Source organism: Calypte anna, chromosome 9 (assembly GCF_003957555.1).
Source record: "Calypte anna isolate BGI_N300 chromosome 9, bCalAnn1_v1.p, whole genome shotgun sequence".
Taxonomy (NCBI): domain Eukaryota; kingdom Metazoa; phylum Chordata; class Aves; order Apodiformes; family Trochilidae; genus Calypte; species Calypte anna.
This window is the reverse complement of record NC_044255.1, coordinates 21,872,749-21,897,876: the sequence shown is the minus strand read 5'-3', so window position 1 is coordinate 21,897,876 and position 25,128 is coordinate 21,872,749. Positions and strand designations below refer to the sequence as shown.

The 25,128-nt window shown below is 41.0% G+C and overlaps 1 protein-coding gene across 1 annotated transcript; it reads left to right on the top strand.

The window, feature by feature from the left end:
- Window positions 1-5,388: 5,388 nt before the first annotated feature.
- On the top strand, window positions 5,389-15,926 carry LOC115598733. Its single transcript, XM_030455804.1, has 7 exons — window positions 5,389-5,399; window positions 10,351-10,501; window positions 11,491-11,584; window positions 12,126-12,244; window positions 13,077-13,219; window positions 13,848-14,045; window positions 15,774-15,926. Exons 1-7 carry the CDS (start codon window positions 5,389-5,391, stop codon window positions 15,883-15,885), a joined length of 828 nt encoding a protein of 275 aa, XP_030311664.1. The 3' UTR covers window positions 15,886-15,926.
- The last annotated feature ends 9,202 nt before the right edge of the window (window positions 15,927-25,128 follow it).

Here is a 25,128-nt window from a genome sequence, read left to right as displayed (position 1 = left end):
GTACATGCACATAATTCCATATATTTCAGTGTGTGAAAGGGCCAGATGCAGATGTGAGGCCTGGAGGTTTTAGGGAGAAAGGGAAAAGGAAATGCTGCCTGCTTTAAAAATTCTGAAGACTGCTGGTATTGATAAGAACAGACTGAATGAGTCAAATGTATTATGAGTGGTTTTCCCCTTCCATGCTTAAAGAGATTACCCCTATTTCTCTTAAATATCTAACATATGACAACTCTGTAAAGCCAGTTTCATAAAGGAGTGCTCTGGTTTCTCCTAAGTATTCCCATATTTTCAAGATCTGAGTTTCAGGAAGGCAGGGTTTTGATGGATGAACTGAAACAATTTTTTCAATATAATCAATTCTTGACAAAAAAGGAAACATAACTCTTCAGCAGTTGTCAGCAGTTACATAAATATAACAATTTATGAAAATATGGTGGCATCTGCAACAATGAAAGTCAGACAGGAGAATAACCAGAGATATTACTTCAAATGACACAGTGTAAAAGGAAGCTTTCAAGACTCCAACAGGAAATTGTTTATCAAAATCAATTTAGAATTATTTTCATATGATTAAAATTACCTGATGAAACTTAACATTCGATAATTTAGGAAGTACTTAATGAGTGTTGTATTCCATCAGGAATTAATAACAATTAACATATGAAAAGATGAAACATGAGATTCATAATAAAGGTGTGGGTGGAGGCAGATGGGGCTGCCCTCACCTGAGAGTTTCCATCTCTGGGTGGCTTCATCAAATGTCTGATCTTGTTTGTCTTGGCAGCTCTGGAGGAGATGTTTCAAATTTTGAGAATTAAAGAGAAATGGCATCTGGATTAGTTAGGACTGACAGAAAACACAATAAAATGGATGGCAGTTTGCCTATCAGTTTCATTGAGCTCTAAACCATGACCTCTGTAAGAGAACACTGGATTCAATCTCTCACAAACAATCTGGCAGAGATCTGGCAGGTACCTTCTGCATTTTTTTCTGTGTGCACACACAAGTTTGATTCTGCTCCAGTTGGATTCAGTGGCATTACTCTTAAGGGCTAAAAGGTTAAGCACAAGCTTATGTGCAACTCTGAATTAGGGATGCAATCATTTCCTTCAATATAAAAAGCTGTGTTTTAAGGTGAAAGGGGAAATACAGCTCATTTCAGTGAGACATATCAGGGAAGAAATCATCATTGCACATCAATCAATAAGAGTGCTGCATGCCACCAGCTTCACTTGGGATAGGGTTTTGGTTTCTTACACTCACAGATAAGTTGCCAAACACAGGAGAAAGAAACTTATGAAAGTAATGAGCATTATTTTTTTAATGAAACTTTTGACAAAATTTCCCAAAACATTACTTGTAAGTGAGACTTCTTAGTGTCAGTCTACTTCATCCAGAAACTGTTGACCTACCTTTTATTGGAAAAGTCAGATTAGATACTGAAACAAGTCTCTCCTAAACCAAATAAAAATGCCTTTCTTCATTCCATAAACATCTGTTCTTAAGGCATGATCCAAAGAGCATAAAACCAGTGGAAATACTCCATCTTCACTGCCAGAGATTGTCATTATGACTTGCAAGCCCATTGTTTTCCTAGAAGACCAAGTTTCAGTACCTGTTGCTTGGTTACAGCCCCTCCAGCCCTCTTGGAATTCTAACACCTCAGAAAACCAGACCTATGGAGTTTTCACTTCAATTATTTATGCATCTAGTTGTTGATTCCTTTTTTTGTCTGGTAACCTTGATGAAAAGCTTCACTAACTTTGCTCTTCTTCTATTCATGACTTTATTCTGCTGCACTTGGCTTTTGCCTATAAATGCTCTTCAAGTCCTACCAGTGGGAATCCAATCATTTTCTGGAATCCTGACTGGGCAATAAAAAAAGAAATTTGTTTCCTAGGTAACTCAGCAAAATGACCAGTTAGTTTATGCAAGTGCACTGGCTTATCTGCTGAAGCTTAGGTGAGCATCTGTGTGGTTAATACTGTGTTCCTTCTCTAGAGCTTCCTTTGAGTATCAGTCAGATTATACTAATGAAATATTCAAAGAAATTCTCTCCCTCTAAGTGATTCATCTAACATGAATGCCATGGATCCCCAGATACAGTCAGACCAGATAAGATCAATATAGATATTAACTTTCTGCTGTTGCTATAAAGTCATCAAGTTTTTAGATCTGATTTTACTGGTGGCATCAACCTAATAGTTTGATATCACCAATAAGTATCAAGCTAACACAAAGTAAAGTAAGATTTTTACATAAAGAACATGAAATTACCTGAACAAACTGATTTTTACAAGCTGCTGTATCCCTGAATCAGAGATGTTATTACAGAGAAGTGTCATTTAAGTATTCTCTAATGATGATTAATGTGATGTCAGACCAGAAAAACTCAGCCAGTTATAAGCATGGATTTTAAAGCCAGATTGCTCAGCTGGTCTGATCCTAACAAATTCAGTCTCTGTGAATCCTGTATGAATGCTGACCCTATGCACATTAACAAAATTTTTGCCATTGACTACTACAGCCCCAGGATTTCACAGTCTGAGCATTTCAGTAATTTCTGTATAAAAGGGGGAGGGATAATATTATTTCCTTTCTCCTCTTTGTCTGTCTGCTCTGTTCAATTAGACTACAAACTCTCTGGAGCAAACACTATTTTCCCAGCTCCCTATGGCACTCAGAACAAAAGGGCCTTTTGGATTATCAGAATTTGAAATTTTTCCATCATTAATCACAAGGATGAGACATATTCTGCCCAGTTCATAGACATTTCAGGAGTGCAGAAGCTTTATCTGGATGACAGACTCAGGGAAGTATCTGATCTGCAGATGGGAGACACAAGTGGTTGAGTTGATGCCCCCCCTCTATTTGCCCCTCTCAGCTATTTCAGAGGCAAAATTAGTGGTCAAAATTGGATAAACTGGGAAAAATTATTTCTTTCTTGCAGGGACATGCTGCTGAATTTCTTGGCAGAAGCATATTTTTATGACCAGGTAGTAAAGACCTGAAAAATCAGTGTTTATGTAAAGCCTAACACAATGTTAAATATGTCATTTCACTGAAATAGCATATAGATGATTTTTCATTTGCTTTGTGAGGATTGCATTTGCCATAGGAGATCTAAAGCCCATTGGGCTTTAATGTGGACTAATCCCTTTCATTTTATATAGAAGGGAAAAATAGAAAATAGAAAGACCCCAAATTAGAGCCTTCCTTAATTTAGAAATAAGTTAGCTAGAGAAAAGATCTGCTCAAGTGACCTGATGAAACTCTTAATACCCTGTTCTCTTCCCACCTTGTAATAAAAGCAGTTGATACTACCTGAAGTTTTAGTGAAACCTGTGTGGAATTATTGGAATTATTACTTCATCAAATTTCTGACAGTTCAGCACTTGGAACCACAAAATGCCTGAAATTTTCTGATAAAAACGCTCCCTTACTTTACTGGCATAGTGAAGTCTGCCAGCAGAATTTCTAAGAGAATGTTTTGGAGACTTCAGTCACTGCTGGGGACAGTAGAAGCCTTTATATACAGGAAGATTTTATAATAATCAGCCTTTTTAATGACCAAAAACAAAAGCAAAAATCTGAAGGAAAAGGAGCGTTGGGAACAATTTTTCCGTGAAGAAACTGAAAGGTTGGAAGGCTGAGCTGTAGAGAGTTGTAACTACATAATATTTCCAGTTGAATATCCCTGGACAGAGGGGTTTACTGTGCACTTTTTTCCCACATGGATCTTAATCTATTTATCCCATTTTCTTTCAGCCTGGAGCTGAGGTGAAGAGTGAGTCTGCCTGTAAGGTGGGAGCTGCAGATCAATAGGAGGTGATTGACTGCTCTCTCATAACCTGACCCAGCACCCCACTGAGATTTGGTTCCCGTAACTACTCTTAGAGTTTAAAAGCCATCTGTAAACTGCAGCAGGGAGAAACCAATGCCCAGAACAATATTGGGCTGCTGCAGTCCCAGCAGTGGCACGCTGCCAGTGTCTACATCGTGTGGGAGTGAACCAAATGAGCGTTATATCAAACCCATTTTGGAACAAATAACTTCACTGGACTTATTCTCGGAACCTACAGCTTTGGTGTTTGAAGAAAAATACCATAGAATTATAGAATCATAGAACTGGCTGGATTGGAAGGGACCTCAGAGATCATCAAGTCCAACCCTTGATCCACTCCCCCCGTGGTTCCCAGCCCATGGCACTCAGTGCCACATCCAGGCTCTTTGGAAAGATCTCCAGACACAGAGAACCCACTACTTCCCTGGGCAGCCCATTCCAATGCCTGATCACCCTCTCCAGAAAGAAATTCTTTCTCATCTCCAACCTAAACCTCCCCTGGCACAACTTGAGACCCTTTGTGCCCTCTTGTCTTGCTGAGAGTTGCCTGGGAAAAGAGCCCAACCCCCCCCTGGCTCCAACCTCCTTTCAGGGAGTTGCAGAGAGTGATGAGGTCTCCCCTGAGCCTCCTCTTCTCCAGCCTCAACACCCCCAGCTCCCTCAGCCCTTCCTCACAGCAATTCTGCTGGATCCCTTCACAGCCTCCTTGCTCTTCTCTGCACCTGCTCCAGCACCTCAAGCTCCTTCCTGAACTTCCTGAGGGGCCCAGAACTGGACACAGGACTCAAGCTGTGGCCTCCCCAGGGCTGAGCACAGGGGCAGAATCCCTTCCTTGGACCTGTCTAAAAATAGGCACAAAACGGGCTTGCCAGTGCCCACCAAAAGTGCCCACCAAAAGAAGAGTGTCTTATTTTCATTCTCAGATGCAAATTTGGAGAAGGAAGCCTGGAAGATTGTGTATGAAATGTCTGAGCAAGTTCAAGCAGAGAAAAGACATTCAACAGAGTGAAGAGAAACTCGTGAGTGTCACATAAAACACAAGGCTAGTTAAGCATCATTTTTCATCCAAAATTCATCCCAAATCAGTGCTGTTTAACACGAGGCAGGGAATCTTTTAAGCAAAGAGAAAATAAACTTCAAGTGGGAAAAACATGAAAACAATTCAGAAAGGTGAAGCCGCTGGAGTGAGCCCGCCAGAGATTCATCTGCCTGATCACATATCTTGCTACAGGTATCACCAACCTCTCCTTGGCCACCTCTGGGAAGAAGGTTCATTGACACCAGGTAGATCAGCAGAGGAATTTGTTTGATGTGCTTAAGAGGCTGGTAACAAAACCTCCTTAACGTGACTGCGTTGCGAGGTGACAGCGTTTCCGTGGTGACAGGGAATCCACAGAGCCCCAGCCAGGATCCTTGCAGGTTACCTCTCTCCAGAGGATGGAGAACTACCTCCCTATGCAGGGACAAAGATGGGAAGATAAGCTGTGACCGTAGACAAATAGCCTTATGCAAGATGTGAGGATTTTATGCAACAGCAAGACATGTCTGAAAGGTAGGAGGGTGAAAGAGGAGAAGTAAGTGCAGTCATTTCACAGCTGGCTTGACATGCTTTGACAACAAAGATAGTGTTACAGGATTGAGTATCTTTTAAAAATGTACCAGCCCCTATTGCTGCTCCTGGAGGTTGTTGTGCAGTGAAAACAGGAAGAAAAATGTGGGATTTTTTTTTTTCCTGGTGTCTTTGGCTGATCACTGAAAGGAAAAAGGTGCCTCAAGAAAAATGTGTAATTTGTTGCAAAACTGTGTGAAAGGTGCATTGATTGAAATGGGGATCATTGCAGGTTAGATCCATGAAGAGCTGCATAGAATGTCAGTTATTGTGCTAGGACTGTATAATTCTGGTGATAAGACTTAATAGTGTTAATTATATCTGTTGGGGAGGCAATTTTAGGATGTATAGGGGAAGATAATTGATGATACAGCTAACAGTATGGATGCATTTTAACAATAACAGGAGTGTTTGTCCCTAAATTATATTTAAAAAGAACTGCTTCAAAATGTTGCATAATGTCTTATAAAACTCCTATAAAAATGGATTTCCTATAATAAAGGAAAGGTAACAGAGCATGGAAATACTTTGTCCCAGTCCTCTACTGTTCTGAATTCAGGGAGCTGTGATAATAAATGTTTCCATACAGGCAACACTTGCTACAAAGCAGTGAATTGTGTGGGGTTTTGAACACAGCACAGCCTGAATTTGGAGTTTGCTTTCTTTTAAATACCTGTACAAATTGCATTTGTAAGTCAGGCCTGCAGCTCGTTCCTGTTGATCAGCTTTGGCAGGTGCAATTGACTGAGACAACACAAATAACTGGGGGTTGTATCAGGCAAACAAACAGCTTTTAGTCCAAGTGGTTTGGACACATCCATAACCAGCTCTCTTACAGCTTAGGTGAAATCAGCAGCTCTGATCTAGGTCAAAGAAATATTCATTTTTTGGAGGTTTTATCCCCCTTTTCTCTGTGATTTGTTTGTTTTTCTTAAAGATGATCTTAGAGTCATTCATATTTTGTTCCTTTAGCATGATCCATGGTTTTTACTTCCACACTAGCAGGATTTGGAGCACTTTGCTGTTAACCAGACTTCAGCTGAGCTCAACCACATGGGAGCACAAAGACCTTTCCATCATGTGTGTGCTCTTAGCACCAGAGAAATTCTGACTCTGAACATGTTTAAGAGTTTGTGTAAATACCTCTACTACTTGTTCCCAAACCAAGGACATTCCCTATTTACAGGGAAAGCAGCCATGGCTCAGTAAAAGCACTAAGACAACCACAAGCTAGACCAGAACCAAAAACTTCTCAAAAGCCTGGACAAGAGCCTTTCAAATTCCAGATGCAAGAGTTTGCTTACTTTCTTTACCTTTTCTCCTCTTCCACTGAGCTTTCCATTTGCCATTCTCTGTGAAGCAAAGCTGAAACCTGTGCTGCAGAGTCTAAGATGTTTGTTTATCAAGGTTTCTGGTTATCTGAGAAGAGAGTTTTTTGACTGACAGAGATTTTCTAATGGCAAAAATGTCTAAAAAAAAAATATCTAAAAAAACAGAGGAGAAATGTTTTTCACTCTGAATATCTTTCACTGGTGTAGTTTCAGAAGTAGCTCAGCTATGGCTCTTCAAAGTATTTCATGGACTTTTAATATATTCTACCCTCAAAGTCAGCTGGACTCAAATCTATATGCAGTGCAGATGGGAAATTTACAGCATTTTGTTGCCTATGAAAATTTTGCCAAGATGTCAGTGGGAGGAGAAGCAAACCTGTTTCATGGACACTCAGCTGACACTGACATCTTGATAAAGTGCAAGTTCTATCAGTCTTCTCTGCAGGAGTGCATGGTTTTCCAAGATATGACTTGCCATCTCATAAATCATGTTTTTTTAAAATGCAGTAGCTGTTCTGTACTCATTCCTTCCAGTTTACAAAGTATTTCAGGCACTGATTTCCCCCCTGAGACTTCCACTGAGCAAAATGCCTAAAACACATTGGGTCAATCATGAGTATTTTTACCCCCACAGTCCAGCTACATTTGTTGAACTCATGCAGCATTCTAGATTTTAAGATGCTAGCAAAGAATTGCCTGGTACAATTTGTTTGGTTGGTTTTTTGTTTGATTATTTATATGCAATGTGTATTTTTTTGGTTTGGGGGGTTTTTTTTTGCATTGCAATGGTGCTACATGGAGCAGAATGATTCCTCTGAGCAGTTTGAAGTGCTCAGAAGTCCTGCTACTTCAAAGCACCCCTTGGGCACTTCAAGTGGGATCCTTCCCATCAAATTGCAGGAGGCTTGAGGTTGTGTCCTCTCTCAGGAAAGCCTGGGGGCTCCTTGTGTAGACTGTGTGGACTTTGGTTCAGTCCAGCTGAAAATCATGGGTTGAGTAGGTGGGTATCTGGACATTCCCTCTTGGCTCCTCTGACTCTGGAGGTAGCAAAAAAAAATTAGCAAAGTCTGGCAGCTCCAGCTAGGTGAAAGAAATCCTACTTTAACCAGATGGGGAGTTTGTATGTTTAGTGTTGCTGTGAGTATTCTGAAATTCTGTAGATAGATTTAGATCAGTGTAGCCGTGGCCAGGCTCAGAAATGAGGGATGGATCACACACAGAATTTCCCCCCCTTACCCTTTTAAGTTTCCTCTCCAATCCTCTTTTACAGGATTGCTAAAATATAGCCAAGTCTCTCTGCTTAGAAGACATCACAGGTAACTCTCCCCACTCCAATAAGAGAGAAATGGAGGAATGGTCTTGCCACAGAGGGTTTCCATTAGTGAAATTAATTCCTCCCTCATAAGAGTTTAGGTCTATGATTTATGATAACCACCAATTTCTCACTGCAGGCAAAGTGAGAGGAAATGACTCAGCCTGGACAGACATCATGAATCTAATTTTTTTTCCCTCTAATGCTTGACATAATCTAGTGTGCTGCTCCCAGAGGTGTCATTGGAGATTCATATCCAGCCGAAGGGCCTCACAATCAAGGCAGAAAATTTTGTTACTTTCATGTATTGTGTGATCTGTAATTGTTTGGAATTGCATCCTGCCTCATTCATTGCCATTTCTTTTGCATCAATTTTGCACCGAAATAGGAAGGGGAAATGAGGAAGGGAGAGAAAAGCAGTGTTGTACTTGCTCCTTCAGAAAAATCTTCTGTGGCATAATGTTGGAGTCCAGCTGGTGCTTATTAAACTCAGGCAGTTTTGAGATGAAAAATGCTTCCTTCTGTCACTCTTCCCAATAAAAACCTCACCACCCACCTGATTGGACAAGTCTTATCTATCCCATAATGATTCTGGAACTTTATGCTTTATTTTCTATCACTGATACAGAATTATGTGAATGGGTTTCTGCCAAAAGATCAGAATAGATACCATGTTAAATGGTTCAGCTGAAATGTTTTATCCCACTTTTCAAGAGACTTGGGGTGTAAATTCATGTCTCAGCAGAGGAGGTAGTAAAAAGCTGAGAGGAAGGTACATTTTCAAATGTCTTGCAGTTAGAGATAATAATTTGAATACGTTGTGGTGAATTCCTTTTAAAACTGAAAAGAATAATAAATCTTTTCCTTAAATATAAAAGAATTTTTACCTACTTCTCTGCTACAACCTCATTTAGCATACAAGAAAGCAGAAGCAAACAAACACCAAGGCAGAGCTAAGCAAGTGCTCCCAGCACTTCTTTTTTTCTTTTTTTTTTTTTTTCTTCTTTTTTTTTAAATATATTGACTAAATGTAAATCCTTTCTCCACAGGGTTGCTCTCTGTGTGAAAGTCTGCTGGTCTGTAGCACCAGGCACACATGAAACTGGTCTGTTTGCCTCCAGATGACCTCTAAAAGTGCATAATTAAATAGCTGTTATTTCCAGAAGTGCTGAGCTTACTCAGCTTCCTTTCAGTTAGCTCCAGTTTGTTGTGGCTGGTTGAACCTGTTAAAAAAAGAAGCATAAAGCTTGAAGGGAGGAGTAGTTCCCCATGTCAGTTCTGTGCACTTTCAGGCAAGGAAAGGTGTCATAGCAGGTTTTAGTGATGTTTTAAAAATGGCAAAACAATCTCTGTGAGGTTAACAAAATGCATCTCATCATGATTATTTTCCAATAATCTCGAAGTTGTTACTGATGTTCTGTTTAGCTTGTCTGTTACACTCAGTATTAAACTTCCATTACCATCCTCACTAGACCATTTTAAAGCTGCATTTTTATTCTCCATTTCTGCTCCTGACTGTAATTGCTTTAATGGTACTTACTGACAGCTGATGCTTTCTGGCAAGCTCTCAGCAAGCTTGTACAGTAAAAGTCAAATTGTGGTGCTGTATGCTCACACTAATACTTTAAGTATTCCATGTTTAATTTCTGAACTGCAGCTGCCAGTCTGCAAACTTTTCAATCTCTCTGAAAGCACAATTGGAAAAATTGCATCATTTAGGGTATATAAAATGTACTTTTGAATGTGTTCTTAGGCAATCAGCCAGCAAAGCACAGAAGCACACAACTTCAAGACTCCACTGGACTTCAATTCTTCTTTGGAGCCTTGATATGCTACTAAAACTCACTTGAGGCATTAAAATAAATCTGCAAAAAAATTGCTTTCACACAGTTTGGGTCAATAAAGCCAGGTGGCAGTGGGTAGAAGGAGATATATCATGCTATTGAACAAATGGTGGGGTTTTTTCAATCATTTTTTTTCCAATCATTTTCTCCAGGACTGAGATTTTCTAACAAACTGCCAGGAAGTTCCTCTTTCTAATGTTTGAATGTATCTGTGTAAGCCCTGCATCTGTAATAAATAGTTCTTCAGTGGGGTTAGGTGTGAGTTCCCCTTCAGGGACTGGAGAGAAACCTATGGTTTCATCTCAGGTTCATGTGGCTATTGTCTTTTATTATTATCTTCTCTTATTATAAAATAGTTCACACTTCTCTGCACAGAACCAATCACTGGTTTAACATCTTCTCTCCAGTTCCTCAGGTCTGACTTCAAGCAGTCACAAACCCTGTACAACTGATCCGTCCTGCTGCTCCATCCAAAGGGACACTCGTGCTCTTCCACTGCTTTTATCACAAAACAGAGGATTCCTCAGGCACAGCTGTGATTCTGAGCTACCTTTCCCAGTAAGTGTTGGGCTTACCAGTCTGATTACAAGTTAACCAAAGAGAGACACTGAGGAAGAGTAGCTAAGCCCCTTGACTCCTTTTATCTTCCAAAGCAAAATCAGATTATAAATAGAATTTTAGGATGTGGTGTCAGCAGCAGCAAGGGATTTGGCTCAGTGGCTCAGGAAGCTTTTGAGCACTGTGCAGAGGAGTGGAGGCAATGGGCAAGCATGAAACAGATCCTGAGGAGTTATATTTGCTGTAAGGTGTCATAAGCAGGAGTGCTATGGAATGTAACAATATCTGAGCCAATTCACAGAAGTAAAGCAGAATAGGCTGTGATAAACTGCACCTTAAGAGTGAATCCTCAGAGCACTCACCAGCTCCTGGCTGTGTGTAGAGCTCTCCTCTAACTGGAGAGGGTGAGTCAGAGGTGTCTGCTCCATCTCTCCTCCTCCTCAACCCCACTGTCATGGTTTTCACTGAAAGAAATTCCAGAATTTTGAGCTGATAACCAAGATGCATTGCAGTGAAGAGTTCTCCCTCAACAGACAGTCATAGTGCTGTCTGTGTTGGGCACGACCCAAATCACACCTACCCTGCACCCCACAGAGTTAGAGACTTCACTCCTTGCTCCCTCCTGGGAGGCTGAGACCCTGGAAATTACAGAACATGTTTTAGTGGAAAAGCAAAAGAGCAGAAATCTCATATTCTCAACAGTAGTGGCAGGTTTTCTGTATTGAGATTCAGTGCCTCTCTTGTATTCAGGGTATATTTTGTGGAAGTTTGGAAAAATGTTCAGATGCAAATGCATACCCCAGTGCATGCCATTCTGTCTTCATTTCCATACAGCACTTTGCTGTTCACCAGATGGTATTAAGGCAGAAGATATTGTAAACATGTCTGAATCTTCTACTGTAATAAGGCCAGAAATATGAGAAAATACATTGCCAGAAACAGAAAAGCCTTAACTGATTCCTCTATGTCTTTATTTTGCTCTTTTTAAGCTTCCCTCTGATTCTTTTAAATATCTCAACTGGTGTGACATAGAGGATCATGATGTTCCAGGAGATCAACTTTATTGTCCCCGAGTCAGAGAAGGTAAAGACCAGAAAGACATATTCATATTTAAGGCTTAACTCTATATTTATCCAAAGAGTATGTCCTTGGGTGTTATGAGATTAAATCTATCTGCCTCTTAATCCCAGTTCCAGCTGTTGCCAGTGGACTGGAATTTACTAACATATTACATATTCCTTTCTCAGGAGAATTAAAGGACAAGTAAATATGTGTAACATAAACTCATAGCATGTGAAAAAATATGTAGAAACAGTATCTGAGAACTCAGGTGCTAATGCTAAACTATTTAGCTTTTATTCTGAGCTGTAGGAGAAATGTCCTTGAGCAGCCATGTACCAGATCATCCCAAATTTAGGTTGCTTGCTGAATTATAAGCCCAGAAATGGTATAAAAATCTTCACATTAATTTACTTCTTAGAAGTCAGGAAACCTACACAACTATAAAATTATATATATTTCTCCATTCCAGGCATCTGCTCAGCATTATTTATAATCTTTGACCAAGTAACCAAGTGCCAGTTTCAAATCACATCCCCTACTCTAAATCTCTTTTTCTGAGCAGGGCCTACAGATGAAGAGCTGTTTTTCAGAGGAGAAGAACTTCTTTTGAAAAAAAGAAAACAAGTAACTGATACAGAGAAGTGGCAAAAGAAACTGCAAGAGAACTGGGAAAACTGTGCTGTAAAACTTTCTCATTAACATTTTGTACTGTAGCAGTAAATAAGCCAAATAATAATGTGCTGTTGGTCATTGCAGCCAGAAGCCTTAAAGCTCAGGAAACACTGGAATATAGTGTTCTTTGGGTTCTGACCCAAAAGAGTGAACTCCTGGTTGGTGGCAGGGCTTCATTTGAGTGCAGACATGTAAGAGCAAGTGATTCTCTTTGCCTGCTTAGTGGCTTCTTCAAATTGATAATAAATGAATAGTTGGAGAGTGGAGTTGTTCTGTTTCAACTCTTTCACTCTCTCCTCATACCAGGCTGAGCAGTTCTTTGGGCTGAAAGTTCTGCATTATTGCTGGTTCTGATCAGCAGTAAGTTAGGGCCACCCTAAGATCAAGGAGGAAGCCAGGCAGTAACTTCATCTATCGGTGAGACTGAGTACTCTGAATTACACATCTCCCTATTCATAAACATGTGATACAGCCTGGAGAATATTGATACCTGGCTCCTGCACAGCACCTCTTTTTTTCCCCAAATGAGATTAGGATCCAAAATAATAAGCCATGATCACTCAGTCCTGCTTTCTCCACCCAGACCACGCACTGGTACCCCCACTCAAAGAGAAAAGAGGGGCTGGACAGTGAGATTCTTCTTTACTTTCAAAGAATTCTGGAGTTCATCACTCTGACTGTAATGTGAGTCTGTCAATTGGCACCACCAATTGTTTTAAGAGCAGCATAATAAAATAGATCCAGCTTTTAACTGATCCAGACATTAAAAAGATTTTTAAAAAATCATTATTAAGAAGCAATGAAAAAAATGTAAGTGATTTACCTTATTTTGCCTTTGCAGGAGTTGAACCTTTCATTTCAGGACCTGGGTGATCTTTACCAGGTAGAAAACTTCCAAAGGATACTCCAACGATTAATTAGAGTGGAAAAACTTTGGCTGGTGGACAATTCCCTGACAGACCTCAGTGCCATAAGATTGCCAAGGTAGACAAAGAGTCATGTTTCTATTTTTATGCAATATCATAGAAATAAATAATATTCACTTAATAGCTGGGCCAGACTCTTGAGAACTGCCGGAATATATTTGGGGGTTATTATCTTGAGAATCCATCAGCATTTTTCTATTCTGAGTTCATGCCTTCCCCAAGTTGAAAATATCCAGTGAGGAGCTCAGATGATGTCCCCATTATTCCTGGTGAATAATTAATGTGTCTTGTCAAGTTCAGTGATATTTGTAGCAAAAGAGAAAGCTGTTGAACACTGAAGGAATCTAAGAGATGTTGGAACATAACCCAAGCAGGGAGGCCAGATGTGACCATGACAATTATGTTTTTACCATCCATCTATTGCTACTTTGGGATGATATACCTCACTGTATTTAAAGTTGAATGTTGAGAACACCAATAATGATGTAAAATATAAATAATATAAAGAAAGCTGAGAGTATAAAGTGTAGGGATCTGATCCGTGGGCAGGCAAAAATAGCACAAAGTTAAAACTGGTGTGAAAGTTGCCATGACTTCAGCTATGGGAGGAGCCATCCCTGTGCTGGCCAGTGGGTACAAAATGTTGTGGATAAGATCAGTGTTCTCATACATTTTGTGTTTTACAGATGCAGAGAACTAAACGTCAGTAAAAACTACTTTACATCCTTCAAGCAGCTGCCAAAGGTGCCTCAAATTCAGCATTTATCATTAGCTGAAAATAACATTATGACACTAAGTGGAATATCAGACTTCAGACATACTCCACTTGAATCCCTTATACTCAAGAGGAATCCCTGTGAGTTTCAAGAGAGATACAGACAACTGTAAGTCTTACCATCTCATGGCCAATAAAAGTTGATCAGTTCAAAGAAAGGTTTGTGAGAGTTGAAAAGGAATAGCATCTCAACTATGACAATATCTCCCAAGCAATCTTTTTATTTTCCCATAGTCTCAACTATTAAAAAGGCTCCAGGAGCATGGGCTGGTGAATCAGTACCTGATATTAGCCACAAAATATTCAGAAAATGCCTACAAGGATTTCTAATGATGTGAGTGGCAGATTTCAAACTGAACTAAGCCCACAAAACAAGTTTAGAGAGCGTGAGTAGGGCAGATAAATTAGATTCCCTTTTATTAATAGAAACTACCTATTACTCAAACTCTCTTCAGCTGCACATCCCTCATCTACTCTGAAAGGAGTCTAAATTGCATTACATGTCAGAGATGGGATCAGAAGGGTATCTGATAAGATGGGAGCTAAAGCAGGAGAAAATCAAGTTACTTTCATTTGATTTTCCTGGATTCTGCCCTCTCTCTGGGACAGCACTGGGGAAGCTGCTGTGCCCTGAACACTCCTCTTACTGTAGGTGCATGCAGCAGGGAGAGCAGCACAGTGAGGATTAACAGAGATGGAAAAAATGAAATGTCCACAGTTGTGTGTTTTTCATGTCAGCCGCCTCCAGAAATTATTGTTGATATTTTGAGATAAACCTTACACCATGTGGCTAAGAAGTCATCTATTCCTGGGAAGGGAAAAGAAATTTTAAAAGATGTGTTTCATGAAAACTTTTCTTAGTTTCCAGAATGCTTTTCCCCTCAGTCTGGCAGGCATCCTTTGGGCAGCAGGATGGTGATGCTTGGGCTTCCTAAAGCAGATATCAAATTGATAGTTAAATTTAAATTTAAAATAATGGATTTCACATTTTATTTGCATATCAAGATTTCCAGAACAAAAGCTGAAAAGCACTTTTTAAACAATTCCTAATTATATTTCTGCTCCCTATCCTACTAACTCTTAAATATTGGTATTACTCTGGAATTACTTTCACTGCCAGTGTTGGGAGACAGAATGAATCATTTCCCAGCACAGATAAAGGCCTGAGTTGCATGCTGAGATAGAGCAGTGGAGGCCACAAAGAAGGCACAGGAAAAAATCCTGTGGCCTGCAGGTGAGCACCCAGTGTGATGCTTACAGAGGGACTCCAGCTCCATCAAACCCTTCTGAAGAAGAAAAGAGCCAGCCTGAGGCTGGAGATATGATGTGTTGCTGAAAAGGAGCTGGATATTAAGAGACAGAGCCACTCAATTCAGTTTGGCATCATGCCCACAAAGCAGGGACTTCTTTTCTTTGGGAGAAACAGAAGTGCAAAAAGGTTTGCAGAGAGCCCAGCTTCTCTGTCACAGGAAGATAAAAGTGGAGTTGCACTTCTTGAATCTAAATCTTTGCTTTTCAGCAGTCCAGGTAATTCAGTCTGGGCTCACACTGTGTCCCCTTTTGCATTACACACCTGGCTTGGTTCTACTCTATTTTAAATGTAGATACTTGCAGTCCTTAACTGAGTCTGTGGATATAAAACTTGTGAAACAGAGTGAAAATGAAAATTTTTTTTATTAGTTCATCAGATAAATTCTGCAAGGAATGGCAAATCAGGATTTGCAAGAATTCAGCTGTATTTCAATATGCTTGGATGCACAGTTTGGGGGTTTTTTATCAGTGTCTGCTTTGTGCTCAGCTTTTCCCAAGATTGTTTCTCTGAATTTCTGTTTTTCAGTGTATTCTCCAGTCTGCCAAATCTGAAAAGGCTGGATGGTATCCCAAAACTGCCAGAGGACTGTTCACCACCAAAGATCAGGTTTCTTTTCAGAGTGTGTACCATACTCTAGCCCTGTATTTTTGCAGGATCACATCTGTGCTAGAATCACCTCTCATAGAAAAATACAATAAAACCTATTTATGGAAGTTACTGCTTTTTTTCTTTCTGATCAAGGAGGTATTGCATTAGAAATATAATGTTTTGAATGCATTTGTGATGCCACAGACTTCAAATGAGTATGGATAAAGACATCTAAGTAGGAAATGGTGTGTATACTGAGTTTTATGAGTCTGGTGTATAAAAATATTGGCTAACATATCTGTCGAGGAACTCTGTGTAGGCAGCAACTTACAGTTAATGATTCCAACTACACTTACTTAAAGCATGCCCAAGTTCAGACACATGCTCATTATGGGAGATAGTACAAGGATTAGCATCCAGGCTGGGAATTAAAAAAAAACAACAAAACAAACAGAATAAAAGAATTCTGTCTGTGCCATTCCCTTCTTTATGTCCCACCAATGTCCAGTGCTCTTTAATACACTTTGCAGATGGGAAGGGCAGAGCCACACCAGTCATTTTGACCCTTAAAGATATTTTTTTTAAAATATGTAGAAACTCCAACTTTTTTGGAGTTTGGTACAGCTAGAGAGCACTGGGGAGGTAAATCCTGAGAAAGGAAAGAAGTCCTTTGACTTATTGCTGGCATTGTTTAGTCTTGCTACTCAATAAAGGTTTCTCAAAGCAAAGCCACAATGTGGGAAAAGAGCTGTGGAAGCTGAAAAGGGATTTGTAAGGGCTCTCCAGGACAACTGAATGCAATTATCTTTCAGAGGTATCTGTCCTTGTCTTTGATTTGCTCTTCAGTTTTAGCTTTTTTTTTTTTTTTTCCAGGCAGCTCATGCTGGCACACAAATAGCTGTGGCACTAATGGTTCAGGAAAAGAATGTCAGAGTCCTGGAAGATGAAGACAATTAACAGAATTGCCTAATTCCACAGACAGTCAGTAAATTCTCTGCTGTGTATTAGCTGCAGGCTTGGTTTGGTTCAGTTGCACGGGGAGGAGTAATGAGTGCTCAGCTCTGTAGAGCTCTGCAGAGCAGTGACTTAGCAGCAGGAAGGTCAGAGCATCTCTGGATAATGTCTGTGTTGGAGCTGAGCAAGAGAAATGACCAGCTTGAAAAGTTTCCAGGCTCTCCCATCAGCCTGTCCTTACCTCTCCCACAGGCAAAACAGTTGAAGAAAAGATTACATGAATTGGATCACAAGATTTTGAATTGTAGAACAGTTTCTAACTCAAAGCAGGTCCTGTAAAAGGTAAAAAAGCCAATGGACCACTGCAAAGAGGGCTCACAGGAAAAGGAGAGCATTTTGCACAGCATGGCAAACTGGTCCAGAGGAATGGGAATCCTTCATGTGGGGAGAATGAGAACAGAAAACCTGAAAGCTTCTCAAGGAGTGAAGGTAGTAGTCTACCTCAGATCTAGGAATTAATCCATATATAGAATAATATGATAATAAACATTTTAAAAAAACACTACTGTGTTTGGGAATGGAAAGGGTAAAAAAAAAAAATATTTTCCTCAACTGAGGATGTATGTGAGAAAACACCATGTCCTAAGAAGCAAGGCAGGGAGACAAAGTAGAGAAGAAACAAAGCCTGAAAGACCAACCTCACTGCCCCAGCCAGAGACAGACAGCAGTGAGGAGCACTCAAATCATCAGTGTTCAAATCACAACAAAAAAAGCACCTGAGAAGTAGACACTCCTCCCAGAATTCAGCATTAGAGAGTGAGGCTAAGATGGGAAATTGCTCCAGCCCCATGGGGAGACATTTCAGATCCAAGTTCCTGGTGAAGCTACCACCCACTTCTTGCACACATCATTAGGAGCTGGTTGAGACTCTCCTGTGAGCACCCTCCAAGTTTTTTGCTCTTTAAACCCAAAACCCTGGTCAGTCACAAGAAGGAGGCACAGACAGTGATTTAGTCTTTTCAGACAGGAACTTGGTTCTACTTTCATAATTTTTCCTTTGGTTATTTTAATGCTCTGGTTTTAAAATCCCAAAGAAATATGAGGTAATATCTGGAGAACCTTGCTGATTTTATTTAAAGTGCATCCAGGAGCAAGAATGTATTGGTGATGTTTGAGTCACTTTGCTGCAATGAGTTTTAAATGAGATGTTCACTATTAGCAGTGTCACATGGGAAACTGGGGGAAAAAAGAGCAATTAGGTTCCAGCTGGTTGGCTGGACCACAGCCATAAGACTGAGGAAGCAGACTGGATACATTTCAAGTGGCCAGCTAGAAACTCCAGCAGCAGGAACCTTTTGAAGCTGGCCTCAAGTTCATGCCAAACTAGGGATAAATTAATATACGTTTTGAGTTCTAAATTAGATTATTACTATCTAACTTCATTTTTCTGCCAAAATTACACTCGGCTTCACTCAAGAAAAAAATGGGCCTGCAGCAAATTACTCTTGAGTTTTACTTGCTTTTCCACAGCTGTGTGATGGAGTGGTCTAATCTAAACCTTATCCATGACATCAAGGAATGGATAAATCTGGAAGGAATGGAGCAAAAGTGGAGCCTTTCTTTTGCCAGAGCTTTTCTGATTTCACCTCCTGTGTTTGCATGCTGAAATCTAAAATCCTAAGCACCACCTCTGAGCTCAGTGTCAAACTATCATGAAATCAATTTGCAACTCTTCCCAAAGATTCCTTCAAACCTGACATTTCATGAAAATTTACCAGCACATTCCCAAGGTCTTGTCTACATCATGCAACAGGCCCAGGGCTGAAAGAGCTCAGAAACAAGTGTCCAAGTCTCATTTTATCTGTTTGTCATTGCATCTAAATCTCTCAATACAAAAGGAAAAAAAAAATCAATGTAAAATTAAAAGATTCCTTCAGGGCATGAAGAGAAAACAAGACTTTTCATATAATCCATTTATTCTCATCCCAGGAACTGAAGAGGAGAATTTAAACATCTGAAAGTGCTATACTAAATGGATCATGGAAGCAGCCAAGGTTGTACAGGAAAGGAAACCCTTAACTACTAGTGAGCATTTCAAAGACCCTTTGCTCATATGTATGTTAACCTTGTAGAACATGAAACACAACCAACCTATTGTTCATGTCACTCCAAATTATTGAAACCACTCAGGAAATAAAAGACCTTGAGCCATTCTCCTTCTCCAGGACTGTGCACTGCAGCACCAATGCTAAATGGGAATACACTGAAAAAGAAAGTAGTGACTTTCCTTGCAAAAGAAAACCTTGCAAAAATATCAACATTGAGCTCCTTACTCTGAGCTTCAGAGGCTGAGAGAGTGCAGCAGGGGCAAATCAGAGCTAATCAGTTACAGCTGTAATTCATCATCACAAATGCTAATGCAAATGGATCAAGCCCAAATATATCCACCTGTACTTGTCACGCCCTCCCTGGAGACCAGCCTGGGAGTGCTGGAGCAGGGAACAGCTCCAAGGACCTCACAGTGACTTCCTGAGGTCCTTGTCAACTCTCAGGTCAGTGTCTGCAAGGTGTTTGTCTGGCACACCCATGGAAATATGATGTGGGGAAAGGACCTGGGGGATGTGGTGGCTCCTGGTGTTTGCTGGAGCATCATAAACCATGGAACTGCTGGCACAGAGGGCTCAGAGCTGGAAGTCTGCTGGCTCTGTGTTGGTTCTGTGTCTAACTCGTCCTCTATGGACCAAACTTCCCTATCCCTGTATCCAGGAAGGGGATTACTTTTGTCTGCTTGGTCTGCCCTGGCTTCTACTCATAGGGTTTGTGTAGGAGTGATTCCAGCAGTGCCTTCAGTCCCTCCCTGAGCCCACAAGTGACTCCCAAAGCCCTTGCCACCTTTAATTCAACACCAGAACTTCCAGTGGCTTCAAAGCCGCAGCAGCAGCACAGCTTTATCCCTCTGGGTGGGAGGAAGGAAACTGCTGGCACATCAGGGATCAGGTTACCAAAAAGGGCACTAGGAGGCTGTTAACCTCCAAGAAGCAGAACACTCTCCCCTTTCCCTGGAGAACCTCTTGCTGAACATCAGAATATATTCATTTGTTTTACTATTTCCTTCCTGACTAAACTCAAGTGCCTTCTGGTCTATGTGATGCAGCTTTCAATCACTGCCACTTAAGTCCTGCAGCTCAATAAAGAGCTTTCAGCATGTTTTTTTTTAATTATTATTTCCTTGCTATCAGCACTAAAAGGCAGAAATTAATTTAGGGAATATACTGACTGATGTTTTGATCTGTTGGGATATGTGTCTGAGGCACCCTGGCAGGAAGCATGGATGGAAACAAGCTATTAAGATGTCCTGGAGCATTCATTTTTCATTTGTAATGTATCATCCAAGGTACATTTGCTTTGGAATTACCAGGTAGCATCCTACATGATACAGCTAAAAGCACTGAAGATAAGGAAAGAAAGCCATTGACAACATAGACTTTGGATAAAACCAGCTATAAAAATAAATGTAATGAGCATAACAGGGACAAGACAGGGATGGACAGTAACATATTGGGAATGACCCAAAAGTTCATGAATAGTCAGGCTCCAGGGAACAGCCCCAGGGAGTGAAATTTTCTTTTTTCATGCTTATAATTTTATTTTTGCTATGTGTTAACATAATGTATTTCCTATTCCTGCACTACATAGTCTATTTCCTTCTAACAGATTGCTATAATTAGTCTTTATGACCTGAGCACTGAGCCAGTTTAAGGCTGCTCCTATGAAGAGGCATGGATATGAGGTCACATCTTTCCTTGATGACATTTTAGTTTTCTGTGCAAAATGTACAAAGTTCTGAGCTCAAGGCACATCAAACGGGTGACTGCATCTGTGCTTGTTCTTAGCTCTCACCTTTTCTCATCATTAGGCACCTTTGAGCTTCATTCTCCTAGGTTTTATCTTGCTTCCTTTGCTGTTTTAGCTCAGACACACTTCTGTGGCTGCAAAAACCTTCATCACATTGGGCTAAAGCTTCCCATGAGCTGAAACTGAAGCTTAAGATGTCTTGGGCTGCTCCAAGCCTTTCATTGCCTCCCAAACCTTCAGTTTTCTCCTTGCTCATCATTCTGGTCCTGTCCTGGTGCAGTTTCAGTTCCACCTTCAGGTCCACCACTGCATTTGCTATGTTTGGTGTCCTAGGATCATGGTAGGAAAACAGAATTGTTCATAGAGCAAGGAGTTGTGTGGCCTTAGGGAATTCAAACAACATCCATTCTGTGTGAGCTATTCCTGTTTAATCTTCAAAAGGCAGAATTCCCTGTGAGGAGAGATGCCTACAGCAGGATACATTATAGAAAAATGTGTTCAGTTTGGAGGATATTTGAAATCAGCTCTGTCTAAAAGACCAAGAATAAAGAGCTTGGATCTGCTGTGTTTCTTCACCAGCTTAATGCTTTATCACTCGTTCTATCTTGGAAGCAGCCTGCTTTTCTTTGCTGCTTTCTTTGTTTGATTGGTTTTTCTTTTGGTTTTGTTTTTAATTCGCTGCCTTCCTTTAAGCATTACAAGAGATCCAACCACAAAATCCCAGGTTAAACTCAAAAAGGTAGATGTGTGCTTGTAGGCAAACTGTCACATAATGGTAATTCTAACAGAGGGAAGTGCTCAAAGTGCATATCATGCCCCATGACACAAAAATTAGATAAAAATTCTGAAGTTTTCTGCTGTGACAATACCACATACAAGCACTCCAAACCAGCAGAGTCCCTAATTATTATGTTTAGTGTCTAATATTTGTCAGTGTGAAGGTGTTAGGATAATTCCAGGCCTCATTTCTCTGCAGACATACTCCCATTTATTTAATTTACACCACAGATCTCTGTCAGGTATCAAAAAGGCCATCATTAAATCTGCCCCAGGCCCAGACAGGTTTTGTGGGTTTCTTTTCCCTGGATAGAACCCATCTGGACTGCAGGGACAGAGATGGCCAAGGACTGCACAGACCAGGACAAGAGGACTTGAGCCCATGCAATGGCTGGAAATGTGATGTTGCAACAGAGCTTAAAAAAGTCCATTTCAGCAGGAGCTTTAGCAGGTAATGCCTCAGTGGTCTAGAAAATGTATTGCCATGCCTTCCTTGTGACTGATGTAGTGCTCAGTGCAGGGTTATTTTCAAATTTAAAACTACAAAGAGAGCTGGACGGGCAATGTCTCCTGTTGTATTTACCAGAGGCAAGAATAGGGATGAGTAATAAAAGCTTCAAACATTCCCAAACCTCTACACTCCCAGCAAAATATAATGTGACAATATAAACTTGTATTTAATGTCCAGCAGCTTCAGAGTCTGTGCATCTAGAGGGAGGCTTTCACATGGCAAGAGAAGGAGCAGGGTTTGGTTACTAAATGTCTGTGAATGGTCATCTCTGATTTTTTAACAATAACTACAGTGAAAGGAACCACATGGCAATATTAGGAGGAAAGAAAAATCTTGATTTCTGCTTCTAATTATAAGTATCTATAAATGAAAGCCATTTCTCCCTCTATAGGCATATCCCCTCCATCTATCTGATTCCTCCAAAGGACAGGAACCCAGTTTGGATGCCATGAAGGGAGCTGGATTGCTGCTGTGCTCATATTCCTGTGGTACTGATCTTCCTATCACTGCTCCCTCCCTGCCTGTAAATTAAAAACTGTGCTGCCCTCCAGGCCTGGGGCCCATGTAGCTGTCTCCAGATATAAGGCAGCCTTCCTAATGTGGGAAGAGGGAGCTGTTAGGCTGACGGAGCTGGGGGTGTTGAGGCTGGAGAAGAGGAGGCTCAGGGGAGACCTCATCACTCTCTGCAACTCCCTGAAAGGAGGTTGGAGCCAGGGGGGGGTTGGGCTCTTTTCCCAGGCAACTCTCAGCAAGACAAGAGGGCACAAAGGGTCTCAAGTTGTGCCAGGGGAGGTTTAGGTTGGAGATGAGAAAGAATTTCTTTCTGGAGAGGGTGATCAGGCATTGGAATGGGCTGCCCAGGGAAGTAGTGGATTCTCCATGTCTGGAGATCTTTCCAAAGAGCCTGGATGTGGCACTGAGTGCCATGGGCTGGGAACCACAGGGGGAGTGGATCAAGGGTTGGACTTGATGAGCTCTGAGGTCCCTTCCAACCCAGACAATTCTATGATTCTATGATAAGAGCTTATGTTGGGCTTTCTGGGAAGCTGAGGACACAGGTCAAGAGACTTTTAGAAAGAAGAATGGGTGAAGAGCATATTAATAAAGCCCAGATAAGAAACATAACCAGCTGCAGCCAATTAATCAAGTGGGCTCTGCCTAACGAGGCAAAATTTGGTGATCTGCACATGGGAGGCTCTGAAGAAAGGGTGGGTGAGGGGCTAGGATGTGCATGGAGTAGCAGGGAAGGGGGGGGATCATTGAGGGTGAATTTGTTTTGTGTAAGCACTTGAGCCCAAGGATTTCTGTGGTTTGCTCCACCAGCCTCAGCAGTTTTCCTGAATTTCCTGAAGCCTCAGTTCTTCCTAATAGTGTGAGGACAGCTTGGAGCCTGGGAGGGGAAACTAAGGAGGAGACAAAATGGTGCTAAAGGAGGTAAGCTGATGATTACACAACTTTTTGTAGCCTGTAAAGCTTGGGTTATTAATTGCTGGCTGTGGCTTTGCTGAAGGAAAGCAGCTGGTAAACAAGCTTCTTGAAAGAAGGTGAAGGTTGGAACTCTCCTTGCATTTATTTACTTTCCAAGAGCACTGTCTGCTTCCCAAGCCTGGGCAGCATGCTGAGACCCCCTCTTTGGCTGCTGTGCTGTAAATTACAGGTGCATTTCTTGTTGTGGCTTTGGGTCTGTCTGCTGCTACTTTAAATCTTTCAGAAGCAGACTGCTGCTGTGTTCCCATTCAATCTCTGTTTCTTTGTGTTTCTAAACACAAACTGACTGCGGAGTGACTGATTCCTGTGCCTGGGAAGTACACTGTGATAAAGGGATGTTATTTGTGAAGCCATCTACCTGAGGAGAGCTCTGCCTCCTGGGAATAACTAATGGAAACTCTGCTGCTGATAGTGCATGGTACCCAAATGCCTCCTTTCAAAGTGCTGCCAGGACTCAGGTTCCCTTAGGATTGGCCTGAATTCATCCTGTCTTCTCCAGCCTTGGTGTGTTGCTTTAATTTAGGTGTAATTCATCTCTTTCTTTAGAACAAATTGTTTTTCTAATTTACTTGGAGACAAGTCCTTTAATTTGAGCCAGGCCTAAAGGGATGGTGTGCTTGGTGCTGTAAAGCCAAGGTGCAGTCTTTCAGAGGAAATAAATTGGGTTTCTCAGATCTGCTTAGCTCTTGTCCTTTTCTAGAGATAGGTGAAGGGCAAACCTGCCTGTCACCAGCTGCTACTAGGTGTGTTCCTGAAGCTTTACAACTCCTTAGTACTAATTCTAATTACTTATTGCAGAGTCTCCCTTTATTCATTTCAGTCTATAACCCTGTTTGAGCAAAACCCCTTGATTGGAAGAGAAGATATTCACAGAATTAGTGGCTTATCTGCTAGGTGGATGTCTGTATGAGCACTGAAAACTGTCAGAGCAATTAATATTGTTTTGGGTGAAATAATACAACCTGAACTATCCAACAATAAGAACTGCAGGGAGCAGAACAGCCACCAGATGCTGGCCAATAAACTGCAGTGCAACTGCCAAAAGTTTAAATTAATTAGAAAAATAAAAAAGTTTTTGTTTTGTTTTGTTTTTCCCTGGTGGAAGGGATTACAGCCAAAAGAAACAGATTTCACAGAGAAGCTCTGACCTTTTTGACAGCAATAGTCAGATGCAATTTGCTGCTCTTCCTCTCATCCAGAAGCCATTCAGTTGTTGAATTTTTGCTAAAAGTGAAGTCTGTCTGTTCAGCAGCCCTGAAAGATCCCACCTGAGGTAGCTGGACCTTGGGCTTCAAGTGCTTTTTTTCCTCTTTATGTTAATTTTTTGGGTTGTGAAAACTATTCTTCAAAGCTTCCTACAGGCCTTGAAGAATTCTGTGTGATAGAATTCCCAAAGGAATAAAATCTCTTTGCTATAGCACTTCTTAAAATTAACTGGGTGTTCATTCTAAAAGTCTCTTTTGACTCAGAAGGTGCCATTTCTGTCCAGAGATCTCCAGCTCTCAACAAATGCTGTGGAGCTGAGCACTCTCAGCTCCTCAAAGCATCCCACGTAGAGATCACAGAGTGCTCCTGGTATGCTTGGGTTGACAACTTTTCCCTAAAAGATGACAACACTGAAGTATCCCTCTGCTGATTTCCACTCCAGAGAAAGTCATGCCCAGATTTCCACCCCTGCTGCCTCATGCCCCTGGAGCCAAGCATCTT

Coding starts and splice junctions, on each gene's coding strand:
- LOC115598733 (XM_030455804.1), top strand. Junction 11,585..12,125: donor TTGTCCCCGAGTCAGAGAAG/GTAAAGACCAGA, acceptor TTTTCTGAGCAG/GGCCTACAGATGAAGAGCTG. Junction 13,220..13,847: donor AGTGCCATAAGATTGCCAAG/GTAGACAAAGAG, acceptor TGTGTTTTACAG/ATGCAGAGAACTAAACGTCA.